The 14,170-nt window shown below is 40.6% G+C and overlaps 1 protein-coding gene across 1 annotated transcript; it reads left to right on the top strand.

The window, feature by feature from the left end:
- Positions 1 to 277: 277 nt before the first annotated feature.
- LOC139618119 (heparan sulfate glucosamine 3-O-sulfotransferase 6-like) lies at positions 278 to 13,961 on the top strand. The gene is made up of 2 exons (XM_071473778.1): positions 278 to 1,131; positions 12,358 to 13,961. Exons 1-2 carry the CDS (start codon positions 602 to 604, stop codon positions 12,974 to 12,976), a joined length of 1,149 nt encoding a protein of 382 aa, XP_071329879.1. The 5' UTR covers positions 278 to 601; the 3' UTR covers positions 12,977 to 13,961.
- Positions 13,962 to 14,170: the final 209 nt, after the last annotated feature.

The following is a 14,170-nucleotide window of genomic DNA, read 5'->3' as shown; positions in this document are numbered from 1 at the left end:
TCAATTGTTTAAAATCACCAGAGGCCACAAAGATAAAATCTTCCGTTTGTAGTTTTAACAAGCATGAAATGGTTTCATATGATAATCCATAATTACGTTAGGAATAAAAAAGCTATTTGATTTTGCCTATGGAAAAGCACACACGTAGGTTTATACTCAAGTATTTATATTTAATTTATGCATGTTATGCTATAGCTTGAGCAGGGAAGGGTGGAGACTTGTAAAAAAAAAAAAAAAACGGGGCGTAGGAGAAGCAGGGGAGAGATTAGTACACCTCAGAGCGCACAGATACAGCAGGCTGGGAACCTCATCTGATCTGACTGCAGATAAACGAGTCATGTTCAATGACAAAACTTTCTCGAGATTCATTTGACCAATCTTTTCTGAGAGGAAAAAAAGCAGACAAAGACTATGAAGATTATTTTTGACAAATCCACTGTGCCATTCCGCTGCTGAGAGGAGCTCTCCATGTGATGCCTCACTTTTACGCAACAGGTTCTGCGAGATAAATGTAACAGTACCAAATTCCGATCCATGTAGGAAGAAGAAGAAGCATGCTGTCACTGTTTTGGCCCTTTGGCATCGAGCAGGAGATCAACTCATGGGATGTAGTGGATGCAGAGTCAGGTTCAACTTTGGAAAGGTGCTGTCCAAAGTCTCGGTGTTTTTTACCATGGTCCTGATCTTCACCTACTTCTTCTACTGCCTCACCGGATTTTGCGATTCGGTTCCCAGGGCTTTATACAGTCAGCAAGCTTTAGACAGTGACTATGACATTTTGGACGATCACCGCCGCATTCTGGGCGACCTGCGACCACCGCCGCGTCTCCTCCACGACGCGCCGCCTCACCGGAACCGCACAGCCTCCGCGGACGCAGAGCAGAAGGACGCGCACGGACAGCTTCCTCAGCACATACCGGACGACGCAAAGGAGAGCGCCCAGAGCAACGGCATCCCCGTGTCCAACACTTTCGGGACCAAAAGGTTCCCGCAGGCGATTATAATCGGCGTGAAGAAAGGAGGAACCCGCGCACTCCTGGAGTTTCTCCGCATCCACCCGGACGTGAGAGCGGTCGGCGCGGAGCCTCACTTCTTCGACAGGTTTTATGATAAAGGGCTGGAGTGGTACAGGTGGGGAACACAAACAAAAACAAGTGCATGACGAGGTTACACCTTTTCACACCTCTAATAAGTGCACAAGCATGTTTCGGTGATATTATAGCCACAACACAATCTAAATATCAGCTTAAATCTGTCATCGACAAGATATTCATTTTAAACTCACGCATGGATGGCGCTGCCATGAGTCTCAATAGGCAATATGAGTTGTTTTCAATCTTTACAATGAGGCTCTGTGGCATCTCAGCCGATGCAGGGTGATGTATGATGGCAGGCTGAAGGGTCAGATGAGCAGCAGTGATGTCCCCTGCTGAAACCCACTCACCTGTGCAGAAATGCTGATGCCTCCTGTCAATAGACAGGGCAGCCATACACTGACTGGCTGATGTATTCAGATCGGCTTTAGCCAATATTTTACTTGTTTGCTGCTCTGTGAGATCAAGAGGCAGGTAAGGTCCCCAAGGAGCAGTTCATCATCTTGACAGCCCTCTTAAACACCATTTATACACTTCAACATGACATCATGTATAACGCCCTCACCATGTTCTGACTGGTTCTTCAGAAGAAGCCAGACATACAAACATTGTGGTGATTACTCTAATATGTTTTCTGTGTATATTGGATATATACACAGATGAGCTCACTGCAGATGTAATCGCCTTAGTTGCATATCACAATTTCACAGTTTAACACACAGAGGCAGCTGAAAGGTTCATTGGCTACTGTCGCAGTGACAGCAGCTGATTTGGGGTGACCAGGCTGACCACGAGCTATCATTTGTGTGTAGTTAAGGCCCTAACGAAGGATTTAGTTCTGGATGTAGCTGATTCTGATCATCTCCAGATGTTCTTCGAGCTCCCGGAGAAAGTCTCAGCTGTGCACAAACTTATCAGCAGCAGTGTCGGAGGACTATTTTGGACCTGTGAGTTTAGCATTGAAGGTGCCATAAGGAGAGTGCTAGGTCTGACAGGATGAAAACCACTCATTAACACGCACCTCGATAGCAAGACTGTGCTTGAGACACTAAGGTGTAATTTAATCTTCTCTTGACTTTTTCTCTAAACCCCCTTAGCTGTGTCTTAACTGAGAACACAAGGACACATGGAAACACTTTCACCATTGATAATTTTAGTATGCTGCTAAGCTTCCACTCTCTTTTTCCCTGTGTGGGCACGCACAAACACACATACACCACACACACATGCAGGTTAGCACTTTGCTCTCTTATCTAACACCCCTCTTTTCCACATTTCTCTCTACACCGCATCTCTAACCCGTCCTTCTTCCCACATCCTTCTGTCCCATTTTATTCACCCTTCTCACAAATGTTTCTCATTCCTTTTTCTCCTCTCGTCTGGTTTCTCTTCTCTTTATTATTCCTTTAGTGGAGAGTGCGTCTTTATGTGGAAATACCTGTGGCAGACCTGGTGTTTCCAGGGCATGTTTTATGTGTGTTTCTGTGTGTGTTAATTAGCCTGACTGGTGCTGTAAAGTGGTTATGTTTTGTTAGTGCTGTTACACAGCAGCAATACTAACATAGCCTGTGAAACTTAGATCAATCATAATAAGGACCGAGAGTGATGATTATTTTCATTACTCGTCAAGCTGCTGATTATTTTATCAGTTAATTCATTTTTTTTTCTTCACAAAATGTCTATCAAATTTTAGCCCAAGGTGACATATTCAACTGCGTGTTTGTGCAATTAAATCCAAAGATGTTCAGTTTACTATCATGTGGGACAAAGAGCAACTAATCTGTAGATTCGAGTCAATATTTGGGATTTTTGCCTTAAAAAATGACATTATTAGTTAATTTTTTCAGTAGCATGTATACGAAGTTGACAAATATAAAACGTTACACTGGGTGGATATGACCGCAGGGCATTTTGGTTAAATCATCTGTAACGTGTGTGATAAGACAAATTCAAGTTCTGGAGATTTTTCAAAGGAGAGAATTTAGCTGAAAGCTGAGGCGGAGAAGAGTTGGAAGGATTAACACAACGACAGAGGTCAGCAACGTGATCCTAAGTGAAATCACTGAGAGATGATTCCCCTGTTGTCACTGAATCTCAGGAAGTGGAAAAAATCAGTTTGCTGTCATCTGCAGTGACCCACAGTGAAGCCACTGGAATTCATGGAGAGCAGCAATGTGTGTGTGTGTGCGTGTGTGTGTGTGTGTGTGTGTGTGTGTTGGTGACAGAAAGAACTCATCAATGTGGAACAAGTGGGTCCTTCTCACCTGGCAGTCAGTGAACAGAGGGTCAACTCACTGTCACATCTGGAAGCAAGCAAACACACACACACACACACACACACACACAAACGTGACTCAGTATAAGGCTGCTATGTATGACAGCTCTGAAAAGCATCTCTGAGCTTTGGCATTTAATCTTGTCGACGTTCTCTGCTTCATCTGCAGTTCTCAGGTCAACAGCATCATATTTCTACAATGTATATTGATATAGATATTTCACTGGCTCATTAATTTAATATTAGCATAGCACCATTTAATCTGCATTGTCTCATCACTTTAATGACTCTCCGATTCAGATACGTATGACCTTTGCATGCTTGTATTTCAGCCATAATCAATATGAAAAATGTATTCAAATGCCTCCAAATCAAAAATATGTTCATGGTTTTGTAGCAGAGACGGTGAGAACTTCATAAGAAGTAACAAAGACACATTGTTTCAGATCAGTATATCTGACTGCAATTTGTGCGTTGTGATATTCAGTCTGGCTCCATATGTGTTGGATGGAGAAATAAGCACAAACTGTAGGTCGATTGTAGCAGATGGATGAGATTCGTGCCCTGTCATTTGCTGTCAAATATTGGATGAACCCAGGGGTGATCTTCATACTGGAGACGCTTCATAGACGTGGCAGTGTAGACGTGTTGTTCCAACAGCATTGTCTTCTGCGAGACACACTTAGACCTCGTTCATGTGTGTTTTCCATTTCTTTTATCTGAGTGATCCAGTCAGTCTCCTCTCTCTTTCTTCTCCACCCCGTCCGTCTCTCCACCCCGTCCTCTCGTTTGCATGTGTGCATATGAGCCCATTACGGGAATGGAAAAGCCACAAATAGTGCATTCAAAATGAAGCAAAGATTTAATGATTTTCTGTGTTGTTTTATGGCTTTAAGGAGACTTCATGGAGTGATGGCTTTCATATGGGACTTGAGAGCCACCGCAGAAAAACAGAAAGCCCTCAGCTTTCCATGGCACAATGGCTCTGATTGTCACAGCCTTGTCACCATGATGTTGTCTGGAATGAGTAATCCTTAAATTAAGTCTGTCTTTTTTTGTATCTTCGGTTCCTTAATGACGTTAGAATGAACACATTTGTTTCTGTTGTCTTGTAGCAGAACAAGCAGCGGTTATTTTAGTGTAGAAGAGATGAAAATCAGTTACACAGAAGACTAGTCTCTATATATCTGATTTATGAAATAATCATTTATGCATTTCTATTTGAGGAAAAACTCGAAGTGTCATCAACATTTTGAAAGCTTGTCAATTGGTTGACCTACTGTCTTGACACCAAAGGCCATACCCAATCGGATAGCTATTAAAATATAGTACAAATCCTTTAAGGGCAGCAGCACAAGGGCAAGCAGGAATGTCAGCACTGCTGAAAAAGACACTGGTCCTTAAATGATTTATTTATGTAAAAACAGCTATGACGTGATAACAACAGGTGTATATAAGAGACTTATGCTGCTCTGTAGGACCGTTTTTGATTTATATACATCAAGTTGGATCAATTTTTGATTTTTTTTGGAAAGGTTATGATCTTCCAAAATAAAGCCATAAAATGTTCTCTAGCTTTCTTTTTTTCTTTTTTCTAGCTTTGGGAATCTGATACAAAACATTAAGAATCTTTTAAAACATCGTCCTGATTTTTGACTTCCTTTGACCTCTTGCATATTTCTGAGTAACTAAAACATTAAAAGAAGGGCTTTTTTAGATTACTATAATACAGAGTATAAAATGTGTTTACTGGCCTTTACAGTTTAAAAAGCAGACTAGATAGTCTTTTGCAATGGGATTACTGCAGTCTGTGTGTAAATGCTCCTATCTTTGCTATCCATTAAATTGAAAGAAAATTAAAGACATATTTAAAGACATTGATCAGGCATGACAGGGTATTGATTGGACAATATTTAATCTGCCTGTGTATTGAGCAGAAACAATTTGTTGATGACTTTAATAATGCAGTGTATTGATGAATATAAATTAATCTTGATGAAATACTTAATATGCTAAATATCAGTCCCCTGGTGTTAAGGAATAATGGAACAAAATAAATTGCTTTATTCATTATTTTATTTGTTATTAGCTTATATGTTATGTATGTTGAGTGACATTCTGCTGTGCTTTCTTTTTTTAACTTTAAAATCTGCATGTGTGCATGTTTAATTATGGTATTTTCTAGGGGGCCAGATTCATATATTTACCACGTCAGTCTGGATTCTTGACAGTTGAAATGGTGAAAGTAGACTCTAATGCACATGGGGCAACGCTTTCTACAGCGAGGGTGATTTTCCCAACACCTCATTCTGTGTCCATCCCTGAGGCCATTAGTGACAGAGGCTGAACACGGCTGATTTGTGTAACAGACCAGGAAGTGGTCTCTGTAGTGTTGAGCTGTAGTATGTTTTAATGGTAGTGGGTTTTGGCTGGAGCTGGGTGTAGGTGGTGCTATAAGGTTTGAAAAGGCCCACGCTCACACACCATATGGTGGGAATTAAAATAATTTGAGGTGCATTGTGGTCTATTTTGGGGTGCCTGTAAAATCTTGGGGAGGTTTCAGTCGTGCCCCTTTAGCTCCGTGCTGCAGTTAGGTAGTGAGGAAAAGTCTTTGCGAAGAAATACAGATATATGTCTCAAAGGAATTTTAAATCGAAAGCAACTGGACTTGGTTATTTGTCTAGGAAGACGTTTCACCTCTCATCCAAGAGGCTTCATCAGTTCATGCTCGCATCTGGCCAGGCTGGGACTGGTCCGACAGATATATGATTAAATGTTTAGATGCTTGGTAGTCATTGTGCTGCCATTTCCAGAAAATAACATGTAGTTGAAAACAGATGAGAAACACAATATAATTGCTCCTGGTATATACATTTAAACAAACAAAAAACAAAACAAACAAAATAACAAAACAAACAAACAGTCGTATTATCAGACATAGTCAACAATTGCATGACCATAATATTCTGTATAGCATTAGGCCGATATCAATACAAGGACTAGGAATCAAACTTCAGTACTTATAGGGCACAAATTGTGTACCTAGCATCAAAATGCTGAAAATATGATACTGACACTATGATACTGACAGTTTGTTAGTTTGTTAGCATGCCACTTACCCAGCATTCGTGCTGGGTAGGATAACTGGTTATACACACAAAGTAAAGTTGAGGCTGTGACCGTTATTAGTTTCAGACAATTTGAAATTCTGACTGTTTGATTGTGCTACATGAACACTTAAGGGCTCACCACAGTTACTACAGTTTATCATAAGGGGGACATGAATGTGTGCAACAAAGTTCAGGGCAATCCATCCAGTGTTTGTTGAAATATTCTGTCTCGACTGAAGGGGCATTGAAATCTGTAATCATCACTTCCGCCCTTGTAAATGGCACCGCCCCTTTCATGTGCCAAATGTTGAAGGCGTTACTGAACTCCCTGGCAAAGCAATACTGACATCCTGTTAAGACTCCCAATTACGACTGGATAGTCATATGCTAGTCACTCATTAGCCATTGACCAATAAAAAGTATTCAGTCATTCCTTTATAGAAAAGCCTCCCCCCATAAACACACACACACAAACACACACACACGTGTACATGATTTCACCCCCTACCCACCCACTCTTACACACACATGCACGCACACACATTCATAATCATTGCAATGGTATCCTGCTGTAAACCACCAAAGATGTAAATATAAAACCATGTAGTCTCTGTATAGTGAGTGCAACCTCCTGTTGACCCCCCCCCCCCGACTCCATTACTGCATCATTATTCATAGATAAAAAATAATCTGATAACAATGTATTTAAAATCAGTGGGTGGCAACAGTCTCTGTGCCGTCATGTAGTTTGCCAGAGGGCTCTAACATCCACTTCCTCTCTCTGCTTATGGAGAGAGGTAACAGGGGTCGGCTAAAGCGCTGGAAATTCACCTCCAGGCTTACGCTGTGACACACACTGCATCAAATGTGCTTGTGTGTGTTTGAGTATTACTTAAGCTTTCATACACACTGCTTCACTAGCTGCTGCGAAATATTGTTTATAATGTTGTTGTTCAGTCTGACCATCCTCAGGCTATAGTTGGCATTATTCTTGTTAATTTGTGTTTCGTTCCAACTTTGACGTCCTTGACACTTTGCGGATTTGTTGCTTGCTCAGATTTCTGTTCAGACAAAGAACACATAGACAGCATGGCGGCATTCGCCTTCACATTCCCATAGACAATGATGACTTCTTGTGTGTTCAGGTTACTGTCACATTGACAGTGTCAGTGGCATGTTAATGTGCACTAAGGGTGAACTTTCAGGCTTTGCATAGTGCACCCAGGTTACATTGAAAACAACAATTTCACGTTTTAGCAAATACATTTAAAAAGGAAAGAAAAGTTCACCAATAAACACTGAAAACCAACGACATGTTTTGGTTTTATTTTGGGCGAAGTTTTGCCATCACCATGAGGTTGCCCAGAAACCGATGGAGAGATGAGAGTTGCCCTCAGCTAACGGATAGTTAGACACTTTTAAACTTTTTTGTGATGGTAGGTAGATTCTTTGCCTTTGGACAGAGCCAGGTTAGCTTTATCTCTCTGTTTCCAGTCTTTATGCTAAGCTGGTATCAGTCTCATTTGGCTCCTGTCAAGAAAACAAACAAGTTTCCCAAAATGTTAAACTGCTCCTTTAAACTTTTTGATTCGCTGCTTGTTGAGCTCACAAGATTTCTTCTGCTTTGTTTTTTGTTGTTTTCTAGTCAGAGGGGAATGGCAGCATATGTTTTTTTCAGGCACGGAGGCGTTAATGGAGGTTCCCACGCTCATCCTGTCAGCCTGATGGGCCGTCCGTGACCAAGAGGCTCCCTCTGTCGCACTCTAAGCATAGCAACACTGCTGGGAAATGCTTTCCTTAAGTTTGTTGTTTGCTTCTCATTTATACAACCTTGATTTTCCATCACCTCTTTAATTGGATCTCAGCTAAGAAAGTGTTTGGACGTAGAGATGGCTGCCAGAGCAGAGGTCTCCCTCAGCACGTTAGCGTCTAGCACAGATTTCAGTAAATGACCATCTGTCTTTGTTGAAGAAAATGACATGATAATTGGATTTTTAGGATCTTTTTTTGTCTACAATCAGTTCTGCTGTCTGTGCAGAATGCCTTTTGTTGGGGCGCTATGGGGGACGTAGCTGCAGCACTTCAGCGGGAGAACCCATAATCACGGGGGCAGGAAGTCTCTTGGCCACATCCTTGTTGCCAGCATTAGTATTTAATCTTCTGATCCAGACTGCCTAGAACATATCAGTAGTGTAATCAGTGCTGTAGCACTTCAGGGAGGAAAAGCACTACATCCTTTTAACAGCAGGGAGTTCCAGACTAATGTGGCTAGTCAGCAAGGCTTTCCTATACCGAGCTAAATAGAAAACATCTTTATGCCCCCAGTTACTCTCTTTGCACATTTAGATACAATAACAGTAGTAACAGAAATGCAGTTAAATTACAGAGGTGTGTTTGTAAAACATATATAGCAAAGGAATATATTTACATCCATAAGAAAATTCATCCATGATCTGTTCACAGTTTCTCCTGACATCATGTCCAAGAACAGATTTATGATAGAAAATGGCTATTATTGATTCTCTGATAATGAGACAGATTCTGTTGAGGGAGATAGGGACCTGAGGAGAGTGGGGGGCAAAAACCACAAGTCATGAACTATTCATGACTATGGAAAGACAATTTATGGTCAATTGCTGCAGTGACACTGATGTGAAGGAGTGAAGGACAAATCCAAGATTTTGGTTGAGAGCGGAGAAGGAAGAGAGGGAGGTGAGTGCTCAGTTTCTCATTAGTAAACACTGACACCTCTGTGCTCACGTGTGCATGTGTATGTGCACAAACACACTCACACACACACACATTGAACAATCTGTCATACAGAGACAGACGTATTGATCAGACACAGATAAACAGGGGACAGACAGACAGGGATAGGCCATTTGCAGCTCTTGTTGTTGTATAATAATCAATTAATGGTCTTTTAATAGACAGATCATTTAATGGGGGTGGATTGAAACGGCTTAACTTTAAGTAAAGGGGCGAAACTTGAAACTTACTCAGGAACAACTCAAGATAAGTTATTTTTCCTCCTTCAAGCTTACGCTTGTGGAGTCTCTATGAGTGAACAAGTACCTTTTCATAATTTATGAAATACAGAATGGTTATTCATAGTTGCAGCACATGTGGTGCACATTTTATCATGAACACCTTAACATACAGTTTTAGTTTTTTTCCCCTCAAGTACCTTTAAGTGACATTTTAAAAATCATCTTATTCCACTTTCTGACAGTATCATATATTCTGTGTGACCTTCCTCCAGCTCTTCTCTGAAACTATTTACATCTATACATTTTTTTTTATAAAAGCAGCAAAAATTCGGCTTGACATGTTTGATATCTTTATAGGAATAGTGTAATATTTGCTGATGCTCATGTCTGTACTTTAAATATGAAGCTACTGTGAGCAACTGGTTAGCTTGGCACACGGTCTGGAAACAGAGGGAAACAACTAGCTTGGCTCTCTGTCCAAAGGTAACAAAATCTACCTGCCTGCACCTCTGAAGCTCACATAACCCTCTATAAAACCACAGTGCGCTGTTTATTATACAGACTAAAGAAAATAAGATGTAACATGTTAATTAGTGAGCTGTAGAGGCGGTGTTTGTGGATTTTGTTACCTTTTGACAGAGCCAGGTTTGCTGTTTCCCTTTCCTAGGCTCGTCCAACTGGTTCCTGGCAGTAGATTCATATTTATTGTGGCTACAGAGAAGAGAGTGGTATCAATCTTCTCATCTAACGCTAAGAAAGTGAATAAGTGTGTTTCCCAAAGTGTCAAATTGCTCCTTTAAGATTTCCACAAGAGGTTATAATAAAGTCGTGTGGCTTTTGACAATGTTTGGCTGCACAACAAGAGTTTCTAATGACTGATTCACTGGTAGGCTACAGCTTGTTAAGAGGTTTTTTAGAAATACAGCACTGCATCTGATCACAGAGCAAGAGTTCAGGCAGTGAAACTGTTCTTTGGCTACTGTTGATTTCAACCACACTCAATCATTGCCTTGTGTACTTTAAAGCTGTGTGTGGGTCCAATCATAAGCCTTTTTTTTTTTTAAGCTGAAATGAAAAAACTAAATGATGCTGGCAGGCTGCACTCAAGATGTTCGCCAATCTTTCTGCAAGGCAAAACAGGGTGAATTTATGTTTTTTAACTGATTGGTTTCATTGAAATAAGTTTCTGCTGTTATTTTTGTAACAAATTGTGCAAGCAATGAGACCGATGAACCATTACTTTATAAATACTGCTTTTTAATAATCATGGAATCACTGTGAAAAGATTTCCCTGGGACGTTCATCAGTCATCTACATTTGATATTTGGACTTTATGCTGATTTCCAATCTGAAACAAATAAAGCACTCAGGCTCCATTACTTGTTTATTTTATAAGAAGCCACATGAAAGCTCTCTGTTTCCAGTGATACAGAAGATGTGTTGAGTTAATGAACTACAGACAATTCATTTGCTGTTTTGGACATTGCTCATCCGTTTGTCATGCAAGACAAATTGTTTCTTGAATCCAAATCCACCACAGCTCTGCCTTATGCAGTCTGTCAGTGTCAAATGTAGATGCATGAGGAAATGCTGGATCTGTGATACCCACAATGCCTGTTTGCCGGATAGTGCTGAAATAAAAGCAGTCTGAGTGACATGCAGGACAGCCACTATGAATTGTAAGCAGATGCTGCTTAAACAAATCAATGAGAAAAAAACTTTTATAAAGATTATAGAACAGCAGGTGGACACAGTTTGTAAAGTAGAGAAGAAACTTTGACACAAAGATAAATGTATATGTGCAATATAAGAAGATAAATCAGTAGCCTAGTCATTAATAGTTTAGTTGCAGATTAATATACATTAGATTATTGTGCAAAACGTATCTCTGCAATATAGTAAGACATAATTCATTAAATGCCTTTTCACTGGTGTATTCCACACAACATCTCTCCTCATTGCAGCCATGTGTTTAACACACTAGCTGAGCTCAGCATCTTGCCATCCTGGTCGCACTTCCTGCCGACTTTGGTCTGTTTGGGTCCTTGCAGGAATCTGTAGGGGAGGTGAGGGTAGTGCTCTTGCAGGAAGAAGGGGGTTTGGAAATCTGTAGGAAATTGCTGTTAAGTGGTTCTTGAGGCTTTGTGGTTTTGACTCATCGGGCCCATAGTGAGTGGATGGTCCTGTTGTGCAGGCCTTACAGTGAGACTCAGAGGGGCTGTCTGGGGTCCTCGTACATAAATACAGAACAGTGCTTGAAGCTTTAATCACACAGACTTGGGGTGCTTTAATGTTTAGTGTATATAATGTGTTTACATTATCACTTGATCTTATTCTCACTGAAGTCAGTAATGAGTGTGACTGTGATTTGATTGATTCTGCTTGGTGTCTCTGCTCCTATATTTAAAGAGTTGCTATGGTTCTTATACCCTACTGGTGTAATTTTGACTTTTTTAAGGTGCACCAGTCAATATTTCTGTATCAACAATTGATCAAATGATTGTGTGATGTGAAAAGGTCTTGTAGTAATGGACCCAGAGAGAATTATCACCCGACTCTGCAGTTCCCCTCATATCGACAGTGTTTTACCGTCTTTTAGCTCTTTGTTTTGGTTCACTCTCCTTCTCTCATTAGCATTGTTTTAGCGGTACTCTGTGTCTGCTGGATCTGTATAGGTAACATGATAGCCATGTGAACTTTATATGGCCATGATAATATTCAGTATTGTGTTAACAATTTGTTTGGCTGCCCCAATCTCAATGATTATTAATTAATATGTGGACGGAAACTGTCAGTGTCATCATCTGGGTATTTTGGAGTTTCCATTATTTTGGCTTTGAGAGATGAATCAGAATTCTGTGTCTGACAAGTTTCTTCTTTTCATTTAGGAACCTGATGCCTCGGACACTTGACGGCCAGATCACCATGGAGAAGACCCCCAGCTACTTTGTCACAAAGGAGGCTCCTGGTCGTGTCTGCACTATGAACTGCCAAACCAAGCTCATTGTGGTGGTTAGGGATCCTGTGACACGCGCTGTATCTGACTACACCCAGACATTGTCTAAGAACCCAGGCCTTCCATCCTTCCAGAGCCTGGCCTTGAAAAACTCCTCCACAGGTCTGATTGACACCACGTGGAGCGCTGTGCGCATTGGCCTCTATGCCAAACATCTGGAGAACTGGCTCCAGCACTTCCCCTTGTCTCATTTTCTGTTTGTTAGTGGTGAGCGATTGGTGTCTGATCCAGCTGGGGAGATGGGTCGGGTTCAGGACTTCCTGGGTCTGAAAAGGGTTGTTTCAGACAAACACTTCTACTTTAACCAGACCAAAGGTTTTCCTTGCTTGAAGAAGCCCGAGGGGAGCAGCAGACCTCGCTGTCTTGGAAAGTCTAAAGGCAGACCCCACCCCCAGATCTCCTCTGAGGTCCTACAGAGACTTAGAGACTTCTACAGGCCCTTCAACCACCGCTTTTACCAGATGAGCGGACAGGACTTTGGCTGGGACTAACAGAGGAGGATCCTGTCATAGCCCAGATAAAAGGCAGTCTCTTACTTTTTGGAGAGATTTACTGTTTAAAAGTATACAGGGCTTACGTTCTCAGGGACGGGGTAGAGGAATACAAACTGGGACTCCTTTCAGACCATTCTGCCTCAGTGGAATCAACATGACATGCAGCACTCATGAACTGTCACTGTTTTGTTGCAGAGTAGGAGCCAACATCAGCACCGTGCTACCAATATGCAAGTCACATGCATAGTTAATGGCTTACTTATTAAACCATTAAACCATTTTCTTGCTTGTATGTTAATGTACGGAAGTTAAAAACAAACTAGGTACCAAAGGGAAAGCAAAGAACATTGCCTTTGAATATGATTTTTGACGTTCTTTATGTTTTGTTCATAAAATAAGCTGATATTTATAGTTGCTGTTGATTTGAAACACAACAGTTACAATTTTTTTAATGAAAGAAATGTATTTATTACATGATAAAACAAGACATTAAAACTGACTATATGTTCATAGACAGGACATTGGGGAAAGAAGTCATACCACTATTTCTTTTTAATTATTAGCAGTGCTACTAAAATTAATTGCATTTATATTTTTATGACATTTACTGTTTCCAGATTGTCTTTGGAATACTTCATATCTTAGTTTGATGTTACAAGATATTTCTCTATATATTGCAGTTGATGCACCAGATACCTCATCTGTAAATATTAAATAATGATCATGCACACATTCCATCTGTAGGTATTTGTAGATATTGTTCCCTTCAAAACAACAACAAAACATCACTGTCTCAATTACCTTAGACAGCACCAACTGTATCAGCTGTTAACCACTCACAATAAATTATCATTTTGATCTGTGGTTATTTTGCACCATTTTTAATTCCATATGTAAAGTATGCAAAGCACAGTGGTGTGTCTAAAACATTCATTCTGACTCTGATTCTCTGTGTTGTGAAGTAAAGATTTGTCTCACATGACTTTAATGCTGTAACGTTTCATCCTTTTTCATTTCATGCGTTATGCTATCATTTAAAGATCTTCATATGAAAACTGCAGAGAAGAAGTTTGAGCCTGCAAAAGTGAATCGTAATCCAACAAATGAAATACATGTAGCTGGAACCTATTAGCCTATTCTAATCCCTTTATCTGTGGAGGGATTGGCCGCCACTCGCTAAACCCCTCCAGC

Source organism: Trachinotus anak, unplaced genomic scaffold, assembly GCF_046630095.1.
Source record: "Trachinotus anak isolate AG129_WGS33_773 ecotype Australia unplaced genomic scaffold, CSIRO_AGI_Tana_v1 ptg000003l, whole genome shotgun sequence".
Lineage (NCBI taxonomy): Eukaryota > Metazoa > Chordata > Actinopteri > Carangiformes > Carangidae > Trachinotus > Trachinotus anak.
This window is presented reverse-complemented; position numbering and strand designations above follow the sequence as displayed.

What these genes read in the sequence shown, in the direction of transcription:
- LOC139618119 (XM_071473778.1), top strand. Translation starts at nt 602, where the DNA reads ATGGGATGTAGTGGATGCAGAGTCAGGTTCAACTTTGGAAAGGTGCTG. An exon ending in AAAGGGCTGGAGTGGTACAG is followed by an intron (nt 1,132 to 12,357) that starts GTGGGGAACACA and finishes CTTTTCATTTAG; the next exon opens with GAACCTGATGCCTCGGACAC.